At 35.4% G+C, this 27,517-nt stretch overlaps 1 protein-coding gene across 1 annotated transcript; it reads left to right on the plus strand.

The window, feature by feature from the left end:
- Window positions 1-14,004: 14,004 nt before the first annotated feature.
- LOC137729551 (putative LRR receptor-like serine/threonine-protein kinase At2g16250) lies at window positions 14,005-20,281 on the plus strand. Its single transcript, XM_068468526.2, has 4 exons — window positions 14,005-16,460; window positions 17,683-17,811; window positions 18,737-18,759; window positions 19,193-20,281. The coding sequence occupies exons 1-4, from the start codon at window positions 14,515-14,517 to the stop codon at window positions 19,804-19,806; spliced, it is 2,712 nt and encodes a 903-aa protein (XP_068324627.1). The 5' UTR covers window positions 14,005-14,514; the 3' UTR covers window positions 19,807-20,281.
- Window positions 20,282-27,517: the final 7,236 nt, after the last annotated feature.

The following is a 27,517-nucleotide window of genomic DNA, read 5'->3' on the forward strand; positions in this document are numbered from 1 at the left end:
CAAAATAAATACAATCCATATAAATTTATTCTTTCAAATTAATAATAATTCAATATCATTATTTAATAAACCATAAATACACTAATAAAAAAAAAACTATTCTAATCGTCTGCTGGTTCAACCACTCCATGCCTTTCTGTGTCATGCTCAACATCAAACTTCAACTCCCAAAAACAATATTTGAACACGACATCAGTGCACTTCATCAGATTTGCGTCACTTTTGTCGATGTCCCAATCAGGCTGATATGCAAAAATAAATAAATTATACATATCACTATTATGTTTTATCTAAAGAACTAAATTATTATTTAACTATTTAATAATTTATACGTACTGCTAATGCATCGATCATCCATCTTTATCTCCTCGGGGACGTCTCCAAGACTCCTAATTCACTCCCCATCTGTCACGCACCAGTACCCCGACGTCACCCCTAAACTTGTTCACTATATCTAACTTCTGATATCTTACTAATTATGAGTAAGTATTGAACGCATGTCGCAACTCTCTTCTGTTTCTTGTCTACCAACAAAATAAAAACTTATATTAGCCTACTTAAATATTTAATTAATTAAACAACCAACAAAATTTAGTACGTATTACCTTTCTCAGAACCTTCGCCCTGAACTCTCTTCGACGAAAGACCACCAAAGTCCGCCATTGCGTACGGAAAAACGAACAAAAATTGGAATAATAATTTGGTGAAAGTAAAGAGTTTTCGGATTGAATTGTGAAGAGAAAGTGTGAAACTGGCTATTTAAAGGAATTCAGACTACTTTGGGCGACGAAACCTTCGTTGCGCAAAACCATGGAGTAAATACTGCATTCAACACTTTGACCAAACAACTGATAGAACCTTTGCGCGATGAAAAATTGGTTGCGCTTTTTTGGGCGCCAAAAATACAGGCATTCGCGCCTTTTTCTGTGAACCTTTGCGCAACGACAAGTTTTTTTTGTCGCTTAAGCTACTTTTGCACGACAAAACATGGCATCACTCAAGATGTTTGTCCCATTAAATTATTTCCGACGGGTTTGAGCGACGGAATGTTACCTTTGTCGCGCTAACCTTTTTTCACAACGAGTTTTATGTCATCGCATAAGGTTTGGTTGTGCAAATGATTTTTTCTACTAGTGACTACTAATCATATCAATATTGTGTTAACTTAACCACTTACACAATATAACAAGTGTTGAAATTTATCCCAAAAGGTTTTAGTGCAATTAAAAATAGAATAAATCAATCTAAATTATAATTAATCTAATAACATTTTAGAATCTATTCTCCAACAATAACATTACTTTGAAAAATTTCTCCATACAAAGAGCTATATATTTTCCTTGCAGTGATATCTGGCGCATGCAAACAAAATGCGTGCCAAGCACTGAGAATCCAAGTGCATATATAAATTAATCACTGTAAACGTGGTAGGCACATAATCTCTTTGTTTCCAAATGATCGATCAATCACATAAAACTAGTGTACTTGGGTATAATGTGAGAGCATAAATTAATTAATACAAACTAACAAACACACACGTTCTACAAAAGTAATTTAAGATTTGATTAGTTGTGAAGATATGTCCTAATCACTACTAATTATTGTTTTGTACATCTGCCCACCAAAAAGTATATATATCCACCCCATAAAACATCGCTACAGGTGTATGAACAACTAGACAATGAGGGTCCTCAAAGTTCCATGAGTCATTCATTGATCATATACATCTAGTATTTAAATCTCGGTTCTGAACAAGGCCACCATTTTTAGAGAACACTACATGCTCAACGAGTTAATCCATTGAACATATAACACTTTCTAAGAAGTGATAACGCTCACCACCAAATAAAGGTGGTGAGCAAATCAAAACTCTTATATTATCGAGAATAATCTATTAGTTTACACCCTTAAATAAATCGATTTTCCTTGAGTTTTTATTTTGGTTTTGTATGTATCTACGCACACACCTACACACAAATGCCACACATAGGGGTACTTCCACCAATTTAGCCACACTCGAACATAGTGCTGAGATTTTATCGAAAGATCTCGACACTAATTAGTATGTGGTCTAGTAATATAAGCATGAACACTTAATATCTTGGACATGTCAAAGAGTTGGAAGCGAAGTTCGCTTCATTGGCAATGAAACATTGAGAAAGAGAAAATGGAGACACTCCCAAACCTAATGTCATGGCCAACGGTGAGAGAAATGATGTATTCGGAAATAACACCAGTGATGTAGCTGACAACGAGTTGAACTTGTTAGATCTAGAGAGGGTGGTCAGGATTGGGAGTTTGAGGAGCAGAGATGCCTTCTTATTCTTTGCGTTTGGGGCCAGAGATGGTGGAGGAAGGGAGAGGGCAAGAACCGTCGAAGAACTTTTAAAGATTATGGTGTACAAGAAAGTGCTTAATTTGACGGAGTCAGATAAGATAGTTTTGGACTCAAACCCATGGTGGTGGTAGGTGACAGGTGCCGATCTCAGAAAAATCTCAAACCCAAAAGATAATAGTGTACTACGGAGAGAAGAACCCTAGGACATAATTAGGTTGATACCATGTAGAAATATCTCCTGTATTAAATTAACAGACAATATGTAAAATATATAGGGTTGAGCTACAACCAATCGTGGAAGGAATTCTAAAGAGATTACAGTTATAATTAGTACAAGAAATGTAAACTAAGGAGAAGAATGTAGATATGAGGATTCTACTTTAGCACTTTATAATAGAATTGATAACACCTTTCGAAGGTGATATGTGATTACAAAACATCAAATATGACACTTATAATAAGTCATATTTTCAAATAAGCATATTTTGTAGTATAATTTGATCAAAATTCTAATTTAATCTAACACCGTAATTTAACTTTAAAAAATTACTTCTTTAAAAACCCTAGCCACATAGGAAGAGGAAAAAAAAATACCGAAGTGAGTCGTGAGAAACTACAAGAAAGGTTCTCAGGGATCTCCTCCTCGTACTCTCTTCACAAGTTTTATTCTAGTGTGTTCGATTTGAGTGTCCCTACCTTTTGACAAAGTTTGTCTGATTAATGTTTTTCCCGGATCCACCTTATTGATTTCGCTCCATGGTGTTTATGTCTCCCTTGACTGGGTTTATGATTGGGCTTCCTTGCCTTGTCAAATCTGTGTTGAGTTTGCTTTAATTAGTGCGAGGTTGCTATGGAACTCTCTAGAAGTGGTAAAGTTACCAGTGATGTTGGCCAATTGTCGTCTTTATTAAGTATTTGTAATGATTATAGTAACTCAATGAGAGTTGTCTATGTTTTGCAATCTCTTTAGGCGAGTTTTTGTAGTTTCACTGTATGTGATTTTGTTCATTATGAGGTCAATTTGGAAGTTTCTACACTAGAGTAACGGAGGTGTGATGTTTGGGTTTGTTTGATCTACTAGTAAATGGTGCTTCAGGATCATGAAGTTATTTGTAGTTGCGATATCCTACTTTACTTTGTTCAGACATGAGTATTGCTTGTTTCCTATCCCACTATGAAGAGTTTGATCTCTCACATAATCTTCCATTATTTGATGCCAAATGGTTTCTATGGATCTTTCAGCTCTTTCAGATTCTTGCTTGCAGCATTTGTGATTATTAATTTCGTATGATTAGAGTTTTGCTTGAAAGTACTCTCTTCTTTTGGTGTCATATTCTTCATCTCATTGTCAAACTTTTGCCCATTCATTCCCTAATGAATGGCATGTGCCGCTTATTATTTTCTTAAAAAAAAAAAAAAATGATCTGCAATCTAATGTTATTATTATAATTTGCCACTATTTTCTTGAACTTTGCTATTATAATGTTATTATTATAATTTGCCACTATATCTTGTAGATACTTACTCCTAACCATCAATTTGCTACATTTTTACTAATAACCAAAATATTGTATAATACATACATACATACATACATATATACACACACACACACACACAGACATATCAATTTGCTATACAAAATTGAGACTAAGAGAGAGAGATAAATTATTTACTGATCAGGATAACAATACTAAGTGTTGTACATTTAAAGAATAGGTTATGATTGAAGTAGATAGATGGAGCCAGAAGTACATTTAAGATTTGTTATGCATTCCCTTCTCGCTTGTTTCTTTACCCTTCTTGGCCTTTTCATTTGTTTTGAAATGTGACATGTACATGTGTGTATCTCTATTTCTTGTTAAATGGTCGAACGAATAGAGCTTTGATCTATTTTAGGTCTTGTCTTATGTTTTTCACTTCATGAAACATTGTTAGCAGTATATTAATACCGTAAATCTGTATGATATTGTTGAAAAAAGTTGAGGTTCTACCATAAAATTAATTAATAAAATGAAAAGTAACCACATTACTTATAAGCACATACAACGCTCTTTTTTCTTTGATATGGGATTCAAACTCAATTAGATAGTAGATTATCTATAGTAGATTAGTTGCTGAAAGTGGATTTTGAACAAATTATTTGGAAGCATAAACGTGTGACTTTACCTAGATGGTGAGATATATAGCAGCCGAGCCAACATTTAGAAAAAGGGCAACTGCAAATGCATATATTTATATGTATTTATATGATCTACGTAGCGCAGATCCTCTTTGGATCATTTCCACCAAATTCACTAAACAGGAGATCCCGGCTTTTGAAATTTAATCAAACAGCTAAAGTTATTATAACTTTTAAAAGAGACCCTTATCTTTAACTGTTAGATCAAATTTCAAAAATCTGAATCTCCTGATTGAGTGAATTTGGTAGAAGGGATCCGGAGAGGATCCCTTTCCATCTACGTAAACATAAGCACAGCAGCAAGTGGTCCATGTCACCACACTACATCATGAGGAACAAGAAAAGGTGGTGGTTGACTGACCTACTGACTTGGACAACACATAAGAAAAAACCTAATGGCCAAATTGGTAATGCTCAAGGATTTGGTCCACATCATACTACGCGTACAAAACTGGATTACCAATTGTAATTGGTTTGGGAGCCTTTTAGAGCTAGACTTTGCGGTCAAAAAACTATTTGGTGTGAACTGAATGGATACCAGAAACAAAATGCTTCGGTATTCAAGAGAGATTGGTTAGGTCAACTTTGCAAGAGGGATGAAAAGTAATCTTGCACTGTTACGTTTTCTCTAGTGTCGTAAGGAACTCATACTTCTTAGTTAAAGAACTAACCAACTTAATCGGAAAGGTCCATTTAGATAGACTACGTACAAATTAATATGTTCAGTATGACTCATTTTAGTTTCATAATGTGAATAGTACATTCTTCGCTTACGAAAAACTAGCTAAATTAAAATTCATGTAGACTAATTAATTAAAATAAATAGCAAAGAAACGTTCTGAGGGAAATATTTTCAATTTGACTTTTTTTTTTACTTTGGTTAATGCATGGGTGAATATTGAAGAATTACATAATGAGACTGCTTACAACATTTCGTGTCTTATAGAGAAATGCAAATTTGAGATTTAAAAACCACAATTACTTTTCACTTTACAACTCCAACATATGTAGATATGAATTCTATACTTAGATGATTTGTGCTTGAACATTCTTGCTAAACAGAAAATTATAAAATTTATATAAAAACCTGAATGGGTTTCAAAATCTTATTTAAGTCCCTAATTTAATATTCACCACCATATCATATTATAAGATACCTCTATTACCTACCATATTTACAAACTTTGCCATTTAAATTGTCAACCTATTCTATAATTAAGGCTTAAATATATTCCGTTAATAAACCATTCAAAATTCAAAAACATTTATATTTTGATACGAAAGTCAATAAGATAAATCCAATTAAGGTAAATTATACTAATTTATACTTGCTGACAAACAAATTAGGTCTATAGTCATTTTAGGTCAGTCACCTTAAGAAGTCAAAGATAGAAAAATCAACTACAAAAACAATTGGTTAAAAAATAATAATAATAACCCTTAATATATATATATATATATCACACAAAAAATAGTATAACAATTCCTTATTATCTAGATATAAGAATTGGATAAGTGTTTGTAGATATGTGTAGGTACGTGCACATAGGTACATAAGTATCAGTATGGAAGCGCCGGTACATACATATACCTAGGTACATGCATACATATAGGTATGAAAGTATTGATACATTAACATTGGTACGGAAGTGTCGGTACATACGTACATATAAGTACGGAAGTATTGATACATTAACATCAAAAGAAAAAATCGGTAGATTCGATGTGTGAGAAGGTAAAAATAAATCATCAACAGTAGAAAAATATGGTAAAAATAAATCATGCACTATTAGATGTATAATGTAACATCTCACATCGCCCAGGGGAGTGGATCCTGTAAGCCTTATATGTATATTCCCATCTCTACCTAGCATGAGACCTTTTGGGAGTTCACTAGCTTCGGGTTCCATCGGAACTCCGAAGTTAAACGAGTTTGCGTGAGAGCAATCCCAGGATGAGTGACCCATTCGGAAGTTCTTGTGTGAGTTTCCAAAAACAAAACCGTAAGGGCGTGGTCGGGGCCCCAAGCAAACAATATCGTGCTATGGTGGAGTCAAGCTCGGGATGTGGTGGGGGCTCGGGCCGAGATTTGACAATTTGGTATCAGAGCCAATCCCTGGCCGAAAGTGTGTCGACTAGGACGTCGGGCCCCTAAGGGGGGTGGATTGTAACATCCCACATCGCCCAGGAGAGTGGATCCTATAAGCCTTATATGTATATTCCCATCTCTACCTAGCACGTGGCCTTTTGGGAGCTCACTGGCTTCAGTTCCATCGGAACTCCGAAGTTAAGCGAGTTCGCACGAGAGCAATCCCAGGATGGGTGACCCACTGGGAAGTTCTCGTGTGAGTTCACAGAAACAAAACCGTGAGGGCGCGGTTAGGGCCCAAAGTGGACAATATCGTACTACAGTGAAGTCGAGCCCGGGATGTGTTGGGGGCCGAGGCCGGTATGTGACATCTAAGAAGAAGAAATATTAGTTGTGGATGGTGGCCCTAGCCCTTTCTTCTTACATGGTTGAAGATTTTTTTTTTTTTTTGGTCGAATTGAAGATAATTTTTTTGGGTTGGACAAAAAGTTTCATTTTTCGGTAGAGTCATTTATGTTAGCAATAAAATGAAAAGTTATAAACAAATTAAATATGAGGCATTATAATTCACTCAAGGATAATATAGGAAGAAAAAAATTACATTAAAAAAAAAAAATTAAGTCTGGCATTAAGTATAAATGCTTACTTGGATATAAGTCAAAGGACTATAATTAGTTTTTTATCTTGGTTAAGGTTTTAGTCTAAAGATAATAATATTTTTCAATGATTAATATCTAGTTTCCTATTTAGATAATTGACCTAGGAACCATACTGTCATAGATGCTACAGACAAAAATGCCCCCAAAACAAAACCTTCAAAGGCATCCCAAAATAATGCATCAAATAAGGCAGAGGCATTTTCGTCATTTTAATAGTATATTTTGTAATAATTAATTTGTGTGTGTGTGTGTGTTTATTTTTTTTATTTTTTATTTTTTATTTTTTTATAATTATTACCTCACAATAAGCTAGTAATAATGTGATTCAATTTCTCTATTTTTAAACATGTTCAAAAAGTCTTAAAAGGCGTGTAATGTTAATTATAAAAAAGGTCATTCGCACGCAGATAATAATGCGATTAAATTACTTATCAAATGATTGTTTTTTTTTTTACACGTTCAAAACATCTTAAGGGGCATGTAATGCCGGTTATAAAAAAAGGTCATTCGCACGTGAATAATAATGTGATTAAATTAGTTATTAAATGATTGTTTTTTTTTTTTAACAAACGATATTATCTACACTAAGGGGGAGGGGTGGACTTAGCCTCATAATGGGCTAGCAATAATGTGATTCAATCAGTTGTTTATTAAATATTATTTTCTTTATTTTAAACAAGTTCAAAACATCTTAAAAGGCGTGTAATGCCAGTTATAAAAAAAGCCTTTTGCACACAAATAATAATGTGATTAAATTAGTTATCAAATGATTTTTTTTTAACAAACGATGTTATCTACACTAAGGGGGAAGGGGTGGACTTAACCTCACAATGGGTTAGCAATAATGTGATTCAATCAGTTGTTTATTAAATATTATTTTCTCTATTTTTAAACACGTTCAAAACATCTTAAGAGGTGTGTAATACCGGTTATAAAAAAAATCTTTCGCATGCGAATAATAATGTAATTAAATTAGTTATCAAATGATTATTATTATTATTATTTTTTAACAAACGATATTATCTACACTAAAGTGGAGAGGGGTGAGCTTAGCCTCACAATAGACTAGCAATAATGTGATTCAATCAGTTGTTTATTAAATACCGGTTATAAAGAAAGTTCTTTCACACACTGATACTAATGTGATTAAATTAGTTGTTCAATGATTTTTTTTTTTTTTAACAAACGATATTATCTACACTAAGAGGGAGCGGGTGGGCTTAGCCTCACAATGAGCTAGCAATAATGTGATTCAATCTATTGTTTATTAAATATTATTTTCTTTATTCTTAATGTAAATTCTATAAAGACCGATTTTATTATGTGAATTCAGTTGCTTTAATTGGTTTATGAAAAATTTCTTTTAGCATGATCTAATATTATTCATTTACTTCAAATATTTGACTTTTCTTTTGTCAATTTACGCATACAAATACTTTTAAAACGTATAAATCGCTTTTAGTACGTCGTGGTGCATGCATGAAAGCTAGTATACTAAAAAAAAATGAACAAATTAATAGAATGCTAAACCATAAGAAAACCCTAGACTGGTTCAGCATCAATAGCAGCCACTCAATACTTACGGATGGTTTTCGTTCGCACAATCTTTCGTGGGCTGTTGCTGTTGCTGTTGTTGACTATCTTTAATCATTGTGGCTGCGACCCGTGTGACAAAGAAGAGAGAGTTCCAGACATCCAAACAGAAAACAGAGTTTTGACAACTATGTATATATACATTTCGGCGTTTGACTTTTGACTCCTGCATTTTCTTCCGTATTATGCAGGCAACTGAAATCGATTTTGATACGGCCACTAGATATATCTCCAACTTTTTTCTGTTCACTCCCTTTTTCTCCATCTTGCTTAGAGTTAGTTATATATTGTTTTTATAGTCAGGTCACAATATAATTAGGATCATCTTTTTGCTTTCACTGAGGCAATTTAGGACGTTTTGTGTAGATTAAACCTAGATAAATTAAAGCTCATCATTAATTTATTAATTGTGGAATTGTCAACTCTAACTATTAATTTTGGCATGTGTGCCATTTTGTTCGTGCTCTATGAGTTTTCCATGTGATTTTTTCATGGATAAGGTTTGTTTTGAAGATTACATTTAGCATATATGTCCTATGTAAGTTAGTAATAGTTTTTCAACGAAGTTCCATTCAATCTTAAAATAAAATATTTCATGATTGTGAATTGTGGGTCTTTGTTTGAATGACGGACGATCCTTAATTATTTGCTAGCTTTTCAGTTGGCGCTTGTGGAGCCAAAAATAATTCGAAAAATATTAGAGTTGACATGTGGAGGTTTACATCAATTAGCTTTTACCCACAAGATAAGAATGTCCTCATTAAATTGGCGAGGTTTACATCCATTCCATGTGCCAATACAACCACCATGAAGACCTCTGCTGCTACAAGTTCCGCTACCTATGGTAAGGAGATCAGGACAAGGAAATAAAAGATATGATTAACAACTAATCCCTATCTTTAAGCTTTCCTTATTGAAGACCAACTCAATTAAGTAATGAATCACAACCAAAACCAATCAAGAACGCACGAGATAATCTGAAAATAATATTTAATTAATAATATATTTGGGATAATTCTCTCCTCCATCCAACGTATAACGCACTTTGGCCAACTGAACATCAACACATGGCAAGACAATCCCTATAATGTGGTAGGCTATCTAACTATAAATACCTCATTCTACACAAATTCTGGTAAGCTTTTGCTACGCAATTAAGACCTACTCTTTCTTTTTAGAGAAACTTACTTAGGCACCAAATATCCATTAGCCAAACCCCCCTCCCCCCTTCCCATTTCGTGGGCACGTGGCCTTGGTCTTTGATCAAAAGTGCTTAATTGTTTTGTAGATACAATTTTGTCAAGACTGAAAACAACGAATTTTTGCTACCACAAATTGTTGCTTTCATTGAGAGCCCGATTTAATTCTCGAATAACCTATTGCAATTCCTTTCAGAACTTTCCCCTCTTTGAATTTTTGTAGGTGCTCCCAATCTCCAAATTTTTAATTCATTGGTTCACGTGCCCTAGAGGAAGGAAAACATAATTGAAAATTATGAAACCATGACAAATGGCACTCCCTACATGCTTGGGTTTTCAGCAGCCATGGCTGCCTGCATCTACAACCTACACTACAGGCCAGAACAAGAGCCATAACGTTGGGCTCCCTTCCTAGCCAATGGTGCAGCACTCCAAAGCCAAATGAACTTTAATCCCAACAACTAGAAGTTTAATCACTTCATAGTCCGCTTCATGGGAGACTTTGTTCACAAAATCACCAATAAAACCGGTAAGGAACACACTCTTTGCACACAAGTAGTGCCAACTTCAAAGAGGAACTACAAAAAGAACAAATAGTGACCCCTACAATAAGGATTGCGCACAAAATCGCCAACAAAGCTGAAGAAAGAATTTGGTAATACTAAGATCATAACCATTGAGATTAGATCGTGGAATATTGAATCGTAAATGCCAAAAATGAGGTCGTCCAGGCGCGCCAGCGTGGCTAGGCGTGGTGGCGCGGCTTAAAGCCGCGGCTTAGACGCAAATCTCAGTTTTTTATTTTTTTTTATTTTATTTCAAAAATTTCGAGGGTTTGATAAAACCTTAATTGCTTGCATTTTCTTTCGATTCATTGACTCACAAATTCCACATAGCAAATTCATAATTGCGTTATGCATGAACATAAATATATTGACAAATATATGAATATATACAATATATATATATACACACACATATATATATATATATATATATAGAGAGAGAGAGAGAGAGAGAGAGAGTAAGGTAAATATAAATAGACATGGTTCATGCATTATGGAAAATGTTTTCATACTTCATGATCGTTGAAAATGTCTAACTGGATTTTAGTAGATACTGATTGGCATAAAAGATTTGAGCCTTTGAACTTGTAGAAAAACCTCCTCCATGAACCTTCCGTTCATCAGCGTCAGTTTCCTTAGCTTTCAGGCACGAGCGTGCTAATAACGTGTTGTAGGCCAATTTAACTAAACAATATAAAGGACAAAGAGAGTGGGTGCGACACAACAAGATAGAAGAGAGATGTGTGATTGTGAGGTGCGTGTTATCTCACCCCATTGTGTCTTTATAGTAGTAGGAAATGTAAATTCATTAACCCAATAGAATTACAACTCTAATAGGATAATATATAATCTAAGAGATACGGTAGAATCTCACAAGGATATCAAAAAATATGATAGCATTTAGACGATCGCATTCATAATTTAATAAGACTATAACAATATAAATATTATAAAATACCATAATCTATTTAAAACGTGGATATCTCGTAGGGAGAAAGTCTGGGTTTTCATATTTTGTTCCAGAGTGATTTGTGATCCTAAGTCATTTAAAAAAAAAAAAAAAAAAAAAAAGAATAAAAAAGTCACCTACTTACCTAGACGGTTGCCTAGTGATTAATCGTGACCTTAACTCTAAGAGTTACTTTTGCAATTCAGACGGAAAAAAAGTAACATAAAATGCAGTAAATTTGACAGTGAGAAAGTTGAATTAACTAGGATCATAACCAAATTGAAATTTGAGGGAACAAATCGAAAGAATGTCATCATATAGTATTGTTTCTGAAGTAATATATTTCCAATTAAAATCTATCTTCTTCATCTGTGGCTAGAATCACACTCAAAAAGTTCAAAACAATAATTCATACCTAATCCACCTCAATTAGCCGACTATAAATAATTGGAATTGCCACTTCATTACGTGGTATATTGATTTGTCCTTATGCTTTTTATGTAATTCAAAGAATCCTAGATATGATGAAAAAGTAATATGCTTTGCCCTAATCATCACGTACATGATGATATCTATCAAACCAAGCAAAATTCATTGTCTTGTCAAGGGCTCCATAATCGTTCAATTCACTAGATTTCTTTCATATCACTCACTGCTTTCTAGTATTTTCCTTTAAATTATATTTCCTAATTTAAAAATTGGGTGGGTTGGTTGTGTTTTAGAGAGAGAATCCAACCTTTTGTTTCTATTTAGGTGCAAATTACTATTTGAATTAGAAAGGCAAACTTTAATTCTCATAGGCTTATTGAAGAAAGTACACGCCTTTTTAACGAAAGCATTTTTTGCTCACAACAATAATTTTAAGTGTATGCTCACAACCATAAATTACGGGAGCATTTTTTACAGAAACATTTTTGCTCACAATCATAAATTATGATGAATATACACTATAGTATATGGTGGTGAGCAAAAATGATCAACCTACCATTTTACCCAAAATTTCATTCCATACTTTCCCTCCTTCCTCCCATATATATAGAGAGAAGGAGAATCCAGTTTTGTTCATGGACACATATTCATTCCCAATGTTTGACAGCCTAGAAATCAGAAAAATCACTTACAAAAGGGTCTCATCTGTAAATTCCCTTAGACAATTAAGGGTCTCTGCAATAATTGTATACTAGAAAAGCCCACACACAATGTGTGTGTGAAATTTTGATTTTTTTTTAAAAAAAAAAAATTATGGGAGGAAATGAGGAGATAATTGTAGGTTAACTTGGTTTTTATTTTTTATTTAAAAAATAAAAAAATTTAAAAGAGACAACGTGGGTTAAATTGTAGCCACTTAATACTACGGTTGTATGTGAGAGATCTTAAATTTGATCTTTACTAAAGATAAATTTGAACTATTATTATGACTAGCTCATTGTCTGTTTTAACCTACTCCATCACTCTCTTAGCATAAATATTATCGTTTGTTAAAAAGAAAAATTATTTTTGTTTAAATTTGTTTTAAAGGGGGATGAAGAGAGAGGAGAGTTAAAGATAAAATACTTTAATGACACGTGAGAGAAGAAAAAGAAATATTTTTATGCGAAATTATTTTTATAGACCATCATTTTTTAATTATTGTTTTTTTATTAAATTGTAAATAATGATTAAATAGTCTTTCCATTTTTTTTTATTAACAAATGAATCTTGCAAATAAAAAGTATAATAATATAAACATTGAGTCCGGAAATTCATGAATCATGTTAGTTTATCGTACATTGTGCGGTCAGAAATCATTTTAAATATTTTTATTTAAAAATAAACATAAATAATACTAGACAAAAAACTGATCGCACGATATAAGATAAACAAATATAATTTACATATCTTCAGGATCCTCACCAAAATGATCCGGAGAGGATCCTGTTGGATAAACATTTTCCATAGAAGCAGAGCAAATTAGGAAAGCCAAAAAAGGGAACAGTGGATGGGTCTGAGCTGGAATGGGCGGGAATAACGGGGGTCAAACGTAACGCCGACCCACTAAGCCGGCGCCGGACCAGGGTTCAGATCCACCACGAGTCACACCGTCCAAACCCCGAGTCAATGACTCAACTGACTCGTCCACCACCACATTGGCACATTCTAAAGACTTCAGCTTTTCCATCACTTTCCAGTCTCAGCCCTTTTAATCACAAAAGAAACCAATTAAATTTAAAGAAAAAAGTAAGAGAAAAAACCCCGCCTTAAATTTCTCTCTTTGTTTTTTAATTTTTTTTTTAACAAACGATATTATTTACATTAGAAGTAAGGATGCGTTTAGCCTCATAATGAAATGATAATAATATGATTCAAATTTAATTTTAACGAGAATCGAACATAAAATCTACTACTCGTTCCTAGTATTAAGTGAAAATTTGAAATAGTCTTACCAGAGCAGCAATTTGAAAGTCCACAGTTGCTCTCTGGAGCTTTGACCAGCCACTTTCTGTCCCTCTCTCTACAAAATTAGAATAATTGATTAAATGGGGTTTTCTATTACCGTTTGCTTTTTCTAAATTTTGTGTCTTTCTTACTTTTGATCTCTCTGATTTGTCAACTGGAAAACTTGGAGGATTTTAGAGAGAAAGAAAAGGAAAGCAAAGAAAGTGGAGAGAGAGATTTGTCTGCATCTCTCTTTCTCTCTCCTCCCATCCCTCAATAGTTTGTACTGGGAGAATTCAAGGCGTGTGAAATTTGAGGTAAGAGTCTTACATTTCCCTTTTTTCTTGTTTTTTAGAGAGAGAGTTGGGGATTTTAGAGAGAGAGATGCAATGTTACTGTGTAATGGGCAGGTGTAGTTCTGGGGAGCTTTATGGTAGCCAAATACATGTAATGTAAGTGTTTGATATATTGCCTCAGAGAGAAGAGGGAGGTGAGAGATGGACATGGTTGGATCTTTGTGAGCCATGATGTATCAGCGAAGCGTATTATCGTGTGCGTTGGTGTTGGTGGTGGTGGGGTTGCTGTTAGAGCCCACATTTGAGCAGCCCAGCCAGCCGCCATTGCCACTGGGTTTACCGGCTGAGAAGGCAGCGCTGCTGGACCTCAGGTCGTCGTTAGGCTTGAGGGGCAGGGACTGGCCGAGAAAGGCCGACCCTTGTTTCATTTGGAGAGGTGTGGAATGTCGGAATGGTAGAGTTGTTGGGATTAACATTTCGGGGTTTAGAAGGACTAGACTTGGCAGTCGAAACCCACAATTTTCTGTCAATGCTTTAGCCAATTTAACCCTTTTACACTCTTTCAATGCTTCCAATTTCCTGCTACCGGGTTCAATTCCCGACTGGTTTGGACAACAACTCATATCCCTACAAGTGCTTGATCTCACTGATTGTTCTGTGATTGGTTCTATTCCATTGAGTCTGGGAAATTCAACCAATCTGACTGCTCTGTATTTGTCACATAACAACCTTACCGGGACAGTTCCTGCTACTTTGAGCCAGTTGCTAGGCCTTTCGGTTCTTGATCTTTCGCGAAATCGCCTTACTGGATCCATTCCTACATCCTTTGGCAACCTTGGGAATCTGTCTGTGATTGACATTTCTGGGAATTACTTATCCGGGTCGATTCCTCCGGGCATTGGGACCCTGTTGAAGCTTCAGTATTTGAATCTTTCGAGCAACATGTTGTCTGCTTCGATACCTCCTCAACTTGGGAACCTTGGTAGCTTGGTTGACCTTGATCTAAGTGCCAATCTGTTGGCCAGGTCAGTGCCTGCAGATTTGAGGGGGTTAAGGAACTTGCAGAGAATGCTAGTTGCAGACAATTTGCTTAGTGGGACTTTGCCGGATAATCTGTTTCCAACACCGACGCAGTTGCAGGCCATAGTTCTGAGAAACAATGGTTTCACTGGTGGTCTTCCTAACATGCTGTGGTCAATTCCCAAACTGAGCCTTCTTGATGTTTCTGGCAATAATTTCACTGGTATGCTGCCCAATTCTAGCTCAAATGCTAATGGCACTGCTGCAGTATTCAATATTTCTCGGAATCTGTTCTATGGAGGTCTAACGCCTTTACTTGGAAGGTTCAGCGTCATTGATGTTTCGGGAAACTATTTTGAAGGTGGTGTACCAGGGTATGTGGGCACAAATGCATCTCTTGGCAGCAATTGCCTCCAAAATGTGAAGAATCAGAGGACATTGACGGAATGCTCTTCGTTCTATTCTGACAGGGGTTTGGCTTTTGATAATTTTGGACAGCCAAATTCTACACCTCCTGGGAACAGCAATAAAAAGGTGATCATCTTGGCAGCAGTTTTAGGGGGAGTTGGTTTGATTGTGCTTTTAGTGTTGTTTTGCGTGCTGCTATTCCTATGTTTACGCAAAAGGGGAACTACACCTCAAAGTGGAGTTGGCATGGGGCCAGTTACTGCAGGCAGCAGTCCACCACCTCCAGGAGCATCGATTAACTTTTCTAGTGTAGGAGATGCTTTCACATATCAGCAGCTGCTTCAAGCCGCTGGTGAATTCAACAATGCAAACTTGATAAAAAATGGCCACTCAGGGGATCTCTTCAGGGGGGTCCTAGAAAATGGGATCCCTGTGGTCATCAAACGGATTGATTTAAGCTCAACTAAAAAGGAAGCATACCTGCAGGAATTGGATTTCTTTAGTAAGGTGTCACATACAAGATTTGTTCCCCTTTTGGGACACTGTTTAGAGAACGAGAATGAGAAGTTCCTGGTCTACAAATATATGCCAAATGGGGACTTATCAAATTCATTGTTTAAGAAAACCAGCACAGAGGATGATAGTTTACAGTCGTTGGATTGGATAACGAGATTAAAGATTGCGTTAGGCGCAGCAGAGGGTCTCTCCTATTTGCATCATGAATGCAATCCCCCCCACGTGCACAGGTAACTTGAAAGTTAAACTTTTATGTTTAAATTATTCCCTTCTCATACATTTATTTTATTCTCCAGCAGTCAGGTTCTTGTTATTTCATATGCTTTATTTGTCATCTATAGCATCTGTTTAGTTCATTGTTTGAGATGGATACATACTTATATATACATATAACGTTGAATGTATGTAGACACACACACACACAAAGTTGATTTTCAGATGGAATTTGTGTAGTGCAGTGTTTCTTCAACATTAGAATGTTGTGGTCATGATTTTTACGGGCTTCCGTGCAACATTAGAAGTTAAAGCAATTTGGGAATTCACAAAGTATGATTTTTCGCAAGTACCTGTTCCTCTCAAAGTCTCCACGAAATTGAAGCTAACAGTATAATAGATTGACTATGGCTTTCTAGAAGACGATCCTAGTGTTACTCTATCCCCAAAATTTTATCATTCCGAGTGAGAGGAATTAAAAAGAAACACAGAGATGGCCAAGTATATTGACCAAGATACTCCTGTGAACATCAGCGGATAAGAATTAGTAATGCGTTTGACATATTTAAGGGGAGGATAATATTTTTGTCTTGTTTTATTTCAATTATAAAAATAGCTGAGCATCAGTAATATGGTTGTGACTTGTAAGTGGCGATTATAATATCCCTGAGGTATAAAGTCAGATGCTTGAATGTGTCAAATGGAAATTTGACTTTGGACTAAATCTTCAGTATAATGAAGTATCAGATGGCAGTTGCACTGAATTAGTTAGTGGAGTATTGAGTACAGAAGTGATGGGAAGAACTTTAAGAATAGTGGTTTAAACAAAGTGTGGAAGCCGCAGATTTGATCAATAAGCTTCCTGGTAATGATTTTATCTGAGGCATGGACATGGTACTAGCTTGATATTCGACTTGACCAACTTTCCAAACATGATTGGTTAGACAGCTAGTGAATGATGATTGTGACATTTAGGTTTGATTAAGATTGTTAATAGAATAAAAAAAGTAAATTAGAATTTTAACCAATCCTCTAGGTAGATGCAAAAATAGAGCAAAATTTTGGACTATTTACTGTTTTCATATGTGGATGTACGTCAATTGTTTGAAGAGTGAATGTTTTTTATGCGCTGCATCTTTGCATTTCCATCAACGATTAACTTATGCAGGTGACGGAGAGCATCTTTATTGGTTCTACATTCTTGTTGGTGCAAGTAGTGATTTAGCTTTCTTTTTGTAGGGATGTTCAAGCAAGCAGTATACTTCTTGATGATAAATTTGAAGTGCGGCTAGGGAGCCTGAGTGATGTCTGTCCTCAAGAAGGGGACACCCATCAAAGCAGGATTACTAGGTTGCTACGCTTGCCACAGTAAGTGTCCTGTGAATAATTTGTATCTAATCACTTGTCTCTTTCTGAGCTGTGACTATTCCTGGATGTCCATTGTCTATGAATTATAGATTTTATTATTTCATAAATATTTATTTTGATATATTATTTTATTCAGTCTGTTATTTAGTTACTATGGTAATACCTGACATGTTTTAGTCTTTTTTGTAAAATGCAGCTTGTAGTTTTACTTTTATATCCATTTCTTGCTGCTGTCCTAGTTAACATGCTCCGCATATTTGCATATCTTTCTTTCTCTTCTTCGTCATCTTAATCTGTGGCTACCTTATTAATTCCTTGCAATATATCATCTATATTAAATGAGTTTCTTTTCAATTTTAGTTCTCATGATATTTGCAATTCCAATGGAAAACCCTAGGCACGGCCATATGATCAGTTCTATCTTCCTCCACCCACCCCCCACCCACCCCCCACCACTTCAGAGTTGAGACTCTCGTCTATTCTCATCTTAGCCGCCCTACATCTCTCCTCTCTCTCCACCACCCCCAAAAAAAGAAAAAAAAAAAAACCAAGAAAAAAATCCGTCTAGCAGTGCCCAAAGTAAAACCTGTACAGTTTTTAAAGTTAGCATGACACAGATGTTCTTTTGTCTGCAGATTTGATTAAGCTTAGGTGCATTGTATACCTGTTTCTCGTTTCACTCAATGAAAAAAATATTAGACATTTTGTATTAATATCTTTACCCCTTAAACAAAACTAGCACCTGGGGAAAGGTTACTAATAATACTGATCCTATCAAATTGTATCTGTTTACATTCGTACTGATATTTGCTGAATTGCGTGTAACCTTGTATTAGGTCATGTTTTGTTCGGTTGAATCATCATTGTAAGGATTTGATGTATTTGTGCGTACAAAATTCTTATTACTTTTCTTTTTCCAATGCAGGTCATCTGAACAAGGTGCTTCTGGTACGTACATATCTGGTTATAGAACTCCAAATCATTTTAGCTCTTTTTTACTTTTACCGCTCTCCTAGCACTGAACAGACTTGCAGCTCTTTGGGCCTACATGTTGATTTTCTCTTCGATTTTTTAAAGCTTAATTGACTTTTGGATCTTTGAGGCATAAAAGGAGTGACCGTCACTGAGCTAATAATTCTCTAAGCCTTCATTTGTATTTATGGAAAGTAGTTGCACAGAAAGACTGGGTCAGATAAATTTTCTAATGTATGCTTAAATTGAATTGAGAGGGTCCAAAAATAAAAAAATGACTTGTTTGAAAGTCTCATATGTTTTAACTCCAGCTTTTCTGCATGTTTACACACACCAGAGTCATAGCCTGTAGCTGTACTTCCAAATCTGTTAATTAGTACTGAATTTTATATTCATCTGAAATTTACAGGTTCACCGGCAGCTTTGTGTGCCTATGATGTTTACTGTTTTGGGAAGGTGTTGCTTGAACTTGTAACAGGTAAATTGGGCATAAGTGCTTCCAGTGATACGAAGGTGAAGGAATTGTTAGATCAGATACTACCATACATCAGTATATATGATAAAGAACTTGTGACAAAAATTGTGGATCCATCGCTGATTGTGGATGAGGACCTATTAGAGGAAGTCTGGGCCATGGCTGTCGTGGCCAGGTCCTGCCTAAATCCGAAGCCCTCAAGGCGTCCCCTAATGAGATATATTCTCAAGGCTTTGGAAAACCCTTTGAAGGTGGTGAGGGAAGATAGCTCCGGCTCTGCAAGGCTCAGAACAGCCTCTTCCAGAGGGTCTTGGAATGCTGCTGTGTTTGGTAGCTGGCGCAGCTCATCTGAGGTAGTGACTATCCCAGGAGCCTCAACTACGAAAGGGGAAGGAGTGAGTGGCTTAAAACATTCAGGAACCAGCGGTTCACAGGGAAGTGGTCCGAATGGTGGCGGGGAACATTCATCCTCACGCAGACGGCATTCTAGGGATATATTTCCGGAACCATCTGGTGTACATGATGTAGAAAAACCTGACCAGGACTAGCCGATTCATGTTGATTGTTCTTGATTCTTTGTTAATAACGCAGCAGGCTTATTTGAGTGCCTGTCTGTTGGTACCCCAGCAAAGCGCTTCTTGGTTTCGGAGTTGGGTGGCGTTTCAAGCCAGTTTTTGTAAATGGGATGGTTCCATGGTCCACATATCCCCTCAAGGAACACTGATTCTGAAGTTGCATCAAATTTCGATCTTCGGGATTGTAAATTCAGTTTGAGGATGAATTGGCAATGAGAAAATTTGGTAACAGAAAAGGATCCAGGGGTGCCGTTGGCGGATAGGGTTCATATTTGTTGGAGGGCTACAATTTATTTGTAATTGATTTGTTCTGTTCCTGTTCAGTTTCTGGTCAGTGTAAATTGTAACTGTTAAAGATTTGTTCATTCAAATCAATTTTTCACATTTTGGTTTAGTAGGAAAACACCACCAAAAATGGAATTGGAATAGAAAGCGAGCTTTATATAAACATTGCACCGTCCAAATTTTCACATTTTCAACTGAGGCAGGTAGGTGAGGTCACCTACCAAAGCCAAAGCCAAAGCCAAAGTTCAAGTTTCTCTTTTGTTAGGTCATCTCTAACTAAAAGGGATAAACATTGTCTCGTTCAAACCTATGGACCTGCAAAAAATTATTATTAAATGCACAACGTTAGGTCATACTGATGTATCACCTCTAACTGAAGAAGATAAACATAGCCTTCTCAAAAAATTATTAGTTTTAAGTATATACTTTAAATTTATTGGTTAATTTAATAAAATATCGTTGAATATTTTCAAGTTTAATAGTTGAATTTGAGTTAATTATTGCATATAAAGAGCTTGGCCCCAATAAATAGGCTAAGAAGAGGGCTACATTTGACCAGTCTAATGCACCTTTCGCCAAATAATTATCTGATGTGCTTCATAGAATTATAGCCCAGCCATTCATTGGAGATGAATTTTTAGACAAATTAGACAATTTTTTGACTTTTAAACTTTTAACTCTAGCAATTAGAGATGGCCTAGCATGTGTTATAATGGTCTCGTTCTCATGCATTCTTGCGCCCTATCGACGAAGAGAATGGGAGTATATGTCATAATACTAATACTCTTCTAAAAGATGTCAAAAGAGAAGCTTGGACTTTTGGCGTATAGCGCTGGAAAACAGAAACTATAAAAAGAAATACTGCACAGACCGCCCGGTCTGGTTCAATCAATTTTGTCGGATTTTCGGTATATGATTGCTCACCCCTGGACTCAAGCGAAACGAAAAGGAGAATTCGAACACCCAACCATACCTTTAAAGGAAAATTAACGAAAAATTTAAAAAAAAATTAGTTTTAATGAAAAATAACAAATAAAGGTGTAGTGAATAGTATCAAGGAAATGTAAAAATGTAGTTTTTCGTTAAAAATGAACAGTATCGAAAGTATTTCGTTAAAACCTTTTACTTTTAACCACTAGAATAGCAACTGCTCCCAATTGATAATAGCAGTGGAACAAGTTTGTATTTGGGCAGATGTGGGGCTACTAGGGCCATGTGTGCATTGCTACTCCAGTTTGGATCCGTCCCTCATAGATTAAAGCAGTTTTTTTTTTTTTTTTTTTCCTTGACATCAGATAAACTTCATTCAAAGAGAAAAACCTCTCTTACAACGACTATCAATACAATACAAAAGAAGTGCATTATATGCCACATCAAGAATACATCTATCTTAAATATGCATATTTTGGCAAGAAAGACTCGCATTCGCAATGACATCAGCTACAAAAGTTATTTCCCTAAAAATATGAACGTGAAGGAAAGGTCAATGATCGGATGTCCTCAATGATGGGTCTAAGTCTCCAAGGAAAACCGCAAAATCTCTGAACCAGTTTGAGTTTATAATTTTACTTTGTAGTAAGTTAAAAAATAAAAAATAAAAAATAAAAAAAAAGAAAAAAAAAAGAACAAGCTTGAGTTAATCTTTCAGCCATGTGTTTACTTTATTGTTTGAATTTGGTATATACCTATATCTATCTATATGTGTGTGTATAAATATAATTTGTAAGAGGCTACTCATTCAAATCTTGCACTCTAGACATTGAACTGGAAAGCATAATAATGTTACTCTATCCACAAAATTTCATTATTCCTCCTAGTCACAGCAATAAAAAGAATTAAAAGAACTAATAAACCCTGTAAGCATCAATGAAAGATAGCTTTGCCAAATTGCCATCAATTCAATAATGTGGTTGTGAGTTGTAAGAGGTGATTATAATAACCCTCTTAACATATACCATTCATGCAAAACTAATTTCGACTCTACTTTACACACACACACACACACACATATCTAGATTTATAAAAATCATTACATATATATCACCTAAAACAAGTAGTCTTTATAATAAACTCCTAGCAAACTTATAATAAAAAAAGTTGCATTATTAAAGTAACAAGAAATGCTAGCAACCTTCTTACTTACGAGAGATTTTTTAAGTGTCTGTTATTTAAGCGATACTTTATATGTCATAATACAAATTGAGGTAATGATAGATATGCAAATTATGCTTTGGGACATCCCCAGAACCAGCTCCACTTTTACGAGGTTGGTATTTCTTCGTAGCCAGCAGGCACGACACTTCTTCGGTTAATTTAGTCGGTGGGGTTGTCGAATCATCCCCATTCATCTTGCTCGTTGTATCACTATTTCTATGGTAAGGGTAAGGTGGTTTGAGCTCTGTGATCATGCTGCCTATTTCAGAGAAGTTTGCTACATGCTGAAGAGTCTTGAACAAATAGTTCCCTCAGCTTCTGATGCTGTTACTGAAAATGTAGATGGAACTGGTTGTTATGCCTTACAAAATGATAAAGATACATGCATGGCTCGAGGGTTGGCGTTATAGATTCCTCTTTGTGGGAATTAGAAAGTAAAAACTTCATTTTATGGAAGAAAATAAGATATTCTGCTATGCTTGTATTATACAAATGCCAAATAAGATCAATTTTCTTGAGGAATACGAGGGCTGGATAAAAAAAGGAATTATCTTGGTAATTTATATTATCTCATATTAATTTGTGGGAATTGTTATTAGCACTCTAAAAACCTCATTTGGCACTCCAAACTTTCTATAATTAGAAAGAAAAATACACTTTGTGAGGAGTGTAGAATGAGATTTGTGGAGTGCTAATAACAATTCCCTAATCTGTTACATTTATTAGTCTTAAATGAGGAGGGGTTAGATCATGTATAAATACAAGTATTTGTATGGTAGAAAATGAGAGGAGTGCTTGAATTATAGTATTGAAATTTAAGTTGTAAACTCATTTTCTAAGTGATCTTCTCTTGTTTAACTAGAGTTTGTTGCTCTCTTTTTTCCTAGTTGTTTATGGCGTAGACTGGTACTAGAAGCGACCTTTAGAGTTTGCAGGTCTCTCCTAACACTTGGAAATAGTGAACCTCACTTATCTATATTATCTATTTGTTTTAGTTTGTATCTATTCTATCCTTTTTATTTCCCACCACGCAGCTCCTGCATCAATTTCTTATGCTTGTCGCACCATTGTTAATTGCATGCGGGCATCAAGTAGTTATTTTCAAAAAGGCATATGTCTAATCAGGTGCGTGGCTTATGTTGTATTTGTTCTTTCGGTGTGAGTTGTCTGCCTAGAAAATGCCCAAAAATTATCTTGGTCATGTGATCAAAGCGTGCTTTCTTTGTAGAAAATGTCCAATCTAGCAAAGTTTGAGTTTGTTGCCCTTGATATCTTGGAAAGAAATATCTTTCTTGGAAGAACGATGTTCAAGTTCATCTAGAGAACAATGGCCTAGGGCTCGCCATTGATTACTAGAAGACTGCAATCCTCCTGATAGGATCAGACACCGATGTAACGGAACGGGAAAGGAAAAATGCAAAAGAAATTATAGTAAATTCATATCATATCATTCATAGTCTCTTTACATCATAAAAAAGGTTTAAATACACTTAACGATAGCTAGGGTTTGAGATGTAAATGGACCTAATGATATTATATGATGGACCTAATAGATAACAACATCAATAGTTAGTCCAATTGATCTAACAGAAGCTCAATAGCTTAGAGTTGCATCAATCCTACCCCTTAACATGAGGTTTTTCCTCAAGCCTCTCAAACCGAGAAAGAAGCATGCAGCAGTCTGGGAAAGAGACCAGCCAATTTGTCAAGCGGTGTACCATACACATCTTCAGTATTAGCTTCTGTATGGTCTTTACATCACGAACCATGTTCAGTGCGTTCACCCCAAAAACCAATATCATTAACTCAGATCCTGCCAAAATGAATTCATGCAATTGTGCCAAACACTCCCAATACCAGGTTTATTTTTATCATTAAACACAACCTTAACACTTGCACACTAAAATTTATGCTTTTGCATTGCTTTTCATCCTCCCAACACTGTTCATCCAATGTTGAACAACTTTTATTTTAATAGCAATCTCAAACTAGCCCCTCGTATTTAAACTAAAAGCTGTAATATAACCTAGCTAGTTCATAATCCCAGAAAGAAAAATATTGGTAACAAAGGAATTGCCTGTTGAAAACTAGGAAGAAAAATTAATAAGGTTGTTCGTTTCCTTATCCGCATTCATTACCTTTGGCATAATGTAATAAAAGCCAGCTTGAACTTTCTGATGAGGATGAATGTAGAGCATGAACTTGCACTAGCTAGTCTCTTGTAACCGTCACAGTCAGGAAAGCTTCACTTGTGTATATATACTGTACAGTTATCTGTTGTGAGAGTACTGCTGGATTAACATGATGACTTCAAGAACGATAACGCTCTTGTTCTTGCTATGTTTTTGTCTAAGAATTTACGGTTGTGGCAAAGTCATGGCGACGCCTAATAATCCAGGTGATGAAAAAGACTTGGACTTAGAAGGACAACTTCAGAGTCTTAACAAACCTCCTGTCAAAACCATTCAGGTATGTATGTTATTTGTTGTATGACAGACTTAAATCATGTATTTGATTTGTATAATTAATCTAAACAAACACTTTTCAAAGCAATTTTCAACTTACGGTGTGTAGGAAAAAAGTTTTATATGTACAGTTCTCTAGCTTGCTAGTTTGATTTTGTTAAGGTTTCTTTATTTTCATGTCACTACAAGAAAAATGGGCTATGGATACAAAATTGAGGACACCTATGAGGAGTTTGTATCCCCTTGAACACTAATGAGCTGGAATAGTGCGCATTTTACAAATGTAAAAAAAGTTGACACAAACACATTATTGAGCACGAAAACCGAGACTTTTGTGCCCAAATGTCCATCCAGCTTTCACGTGTCCCTTTAATGTTAGAAATGAAAATTTAATATTAATTTACAAAGACACGATAGCTGTTTTCGTGCCCTCTAGTTTAATATATTTAAATAAAAAGTACTTTTTTTGTGTCCTCTACATATTTACTTTTTCCTATTCCACAATAATAAGATTGTTTATTAATTTCAAACTGACACAATAATATTTTCATGCCCTTTGTTTTAAATAAAATAAGAATACCACTCTCTCTTTAGACCAAAAAAATACTACTCTCTCTCTTGTCAATCTTCACTCTTCACTCTTCACTCTTCACTCTTCTCAATTCCTTCCTTTCGCCTCTCCTCTTTCTCTTTCCCTTCCTTCTCAACCCCAACATTTCCTCTCAATTCCTCCCGCCTCTCCTCAATCTCTCCCTTTCTCACCAACCCCGGGCTCTCCTCGTCAACCACAGCCTCGCTTAAGCTATCCTCCATTTCCTCCTCAATCATCTTCCTCCCTCTCATATCCTCTCTCTTCCTCTTCTCTTTCACGCAACAGCGTCGCCGTCCACTAGTCACCAACGGCTGCCAAATTATACATCCAGAATCATCTTCCAGTCCTCTTTCCAACCCCTAAGTTTGTTTCTACAAATTCGTAACCGAATTTTCTCAATTTCAGATCTAAGAAACGGTGACCGTGGGTTTTCCGGCCAATTTCTGGCCAAGCTTGCAGGAATTGGACCTCGACCTAAGAGGTAAAAATGATCCTCTCCTTGTGGGCTTTCCTCTAATGTAAGTGCTTTTCCAAAATAGAAATTTCAGTTTTGGGATCAATTCTAGATTTCAAATTTTAATTCCATTATAGATGTCAATTAGTATTGTATCCCATATTTGAAATGTTGTAAATTGCTTCTGTTGATCCCAGATTCAATAATCTGTAATTTTTTTTAAGATTTGAATAAGAAATTTAAAGTCCGTTAAAAAAAAGAAAAAAAAAAGCAAAGCACGAAAATAACGAATGGAGTATTGGTAGTCCATCCTGTGGGAATGGTTTTGCATTCGACTATATTTGTCTTGGTTTCTGATGAGTGATGGCTATAGAATCCATGTGTACCCGATGAATATTGTAGTCTGTTAGCCGAGTGGGTCTTTTAGTCACTAAGATCAAGCATGAAATGATTGATTGCGTTTGAAAATTTGTATGAAATTGGAATTGTTGATGGAATAAGTTATGGGTTTATGAATTTGGGGTTTATATGTTGTCAGTTTCTAGCGTATTTTGATTAAGTATGCATTGGTATTAATGGTGGGAACTGGAAGACCCATTTCTCCGGTCCAGATGACCTGCTGGATGACGACAGAGTTGCAGGGAAGACAACTTCTCACTCATTTCTTCCTCTTAGACTTCGATATAGTGGCAAGGCTCTTCATTTTTTTCATTATAATCACCCATTCCACTTCCAAATAAGTCATATTTTTGGGTATTGTGTTTATTCATCTGATTGTTTTTGTTTTTTAGCTTTTAGCTCATTTGTTTCTAATATAGGAATTGGGATATAGTTGGACTTAATTTCAAGTCTATTCTGTTTTAAATTTCGGGGTTGAATTTGGGGCTTGTGTTTAAGAACTGTGATTTAATATGTTGTCAAATTAGATTTGGGAGTTCATGTTGTGGCTTCGAAGTTCAAAGTTCTTCTTGGAGAGGTATTAGTAAACGTTAAAAACTAAGACTTTTCATTAAAAAAGAAAAGGTTGTGATCTGTTATTTGGGTGTTTTAACTTTCTCTTTGCTGGTGGGGAATTGTTCAGCTGGTGGAAAATGTGTAAAATGCTTTGTGTTATGTTTCTATGAAAATAGGGTTTATTTATTTATTTTATTCTGGATTTGATAGGCTCTTTTCTTGCTTTGATTTTCAGTGGGAACAGTTGTGGCTCACGTTTGTCTTTCAACAACAATGGAATTTTCATTTTTGTTGTTGATTATTTTCTTTCAACCAGTTCTGTTGATGTTCCTTGATCTAGTATTTTTTTAGTACTTTACCAATTTTCAGACCGTTAGTGGTCTGGCTCTTTGTTTAATTATGCTAGATTTTATGATTGTTAGTGAGTCAAGGAGTGAAGCTGAGATGCTGAGAAAGATCAGTGCACTATTTGAGTATTTTTTTGTGGAAACTTGGAGAATTTACTCAGAAACATATGAACTTTTTGTGGATCATATCATACATGTGGTAATGTAAAGTCAAAATGAAGATGATAAGATTTATCTATGACGAATTTGAACCTTGAGCAATTAGCCATGTAACCTTATGCAAGGTCTTATGGGACTGAACAACGTAGTATGCATTTTTAAGTTTTTTGTTTGAAAGTTTTGGTCGTTGAACATCACTGGAAATATGTGGTAGTTTCCCCCCTTGTTAGTTGTATGAGCTGCTTTATTTGTTTGTTTTTTTTTATCTTGAACA

This window comes from Pyrus communis, chromosome 10 (genome assembly GCF_041283825.1).
Source record: "Pyrus communis isolate YQ-2024b chromosome 10, ASM4128382v1, whole genome shotgun sequence".
NCBI classification, from domain to species: Eukaryota; Viridiplantae; Streptophyta; class Magnoliopsida; order Rosales; family Rosaceae; genus Pyrus; species Pyrus communis.

What these genes read in the sequence shown, in the direction of transcription:
- LOC137729551 (XM_068468526.2), top strand. Translation starts at nt 14,515, where the DNA reads ATGATGTATCAGCGAAGCGTATTATCGTGTGCGTTGGTGTTGGTGGTG. An exon ending in AATCCCCCCCACGTGCACAG is followed by an intron (nt 16,461 to 17,682) that starts GTAACTTGAAAG and finishes TTCTTTTTGTAG; the next exon opens with GGATGTTCAAGCAAGCAGTA. An exon ending in ATCTGAACAAGGTGCTTCTG is followed by an intron (nt 18,760 to 19,192) that starts GTACGTACATAT and finishes TGAAATTTACAG; the next exon opens with GTTCACCGGCAGCTTTGTGT.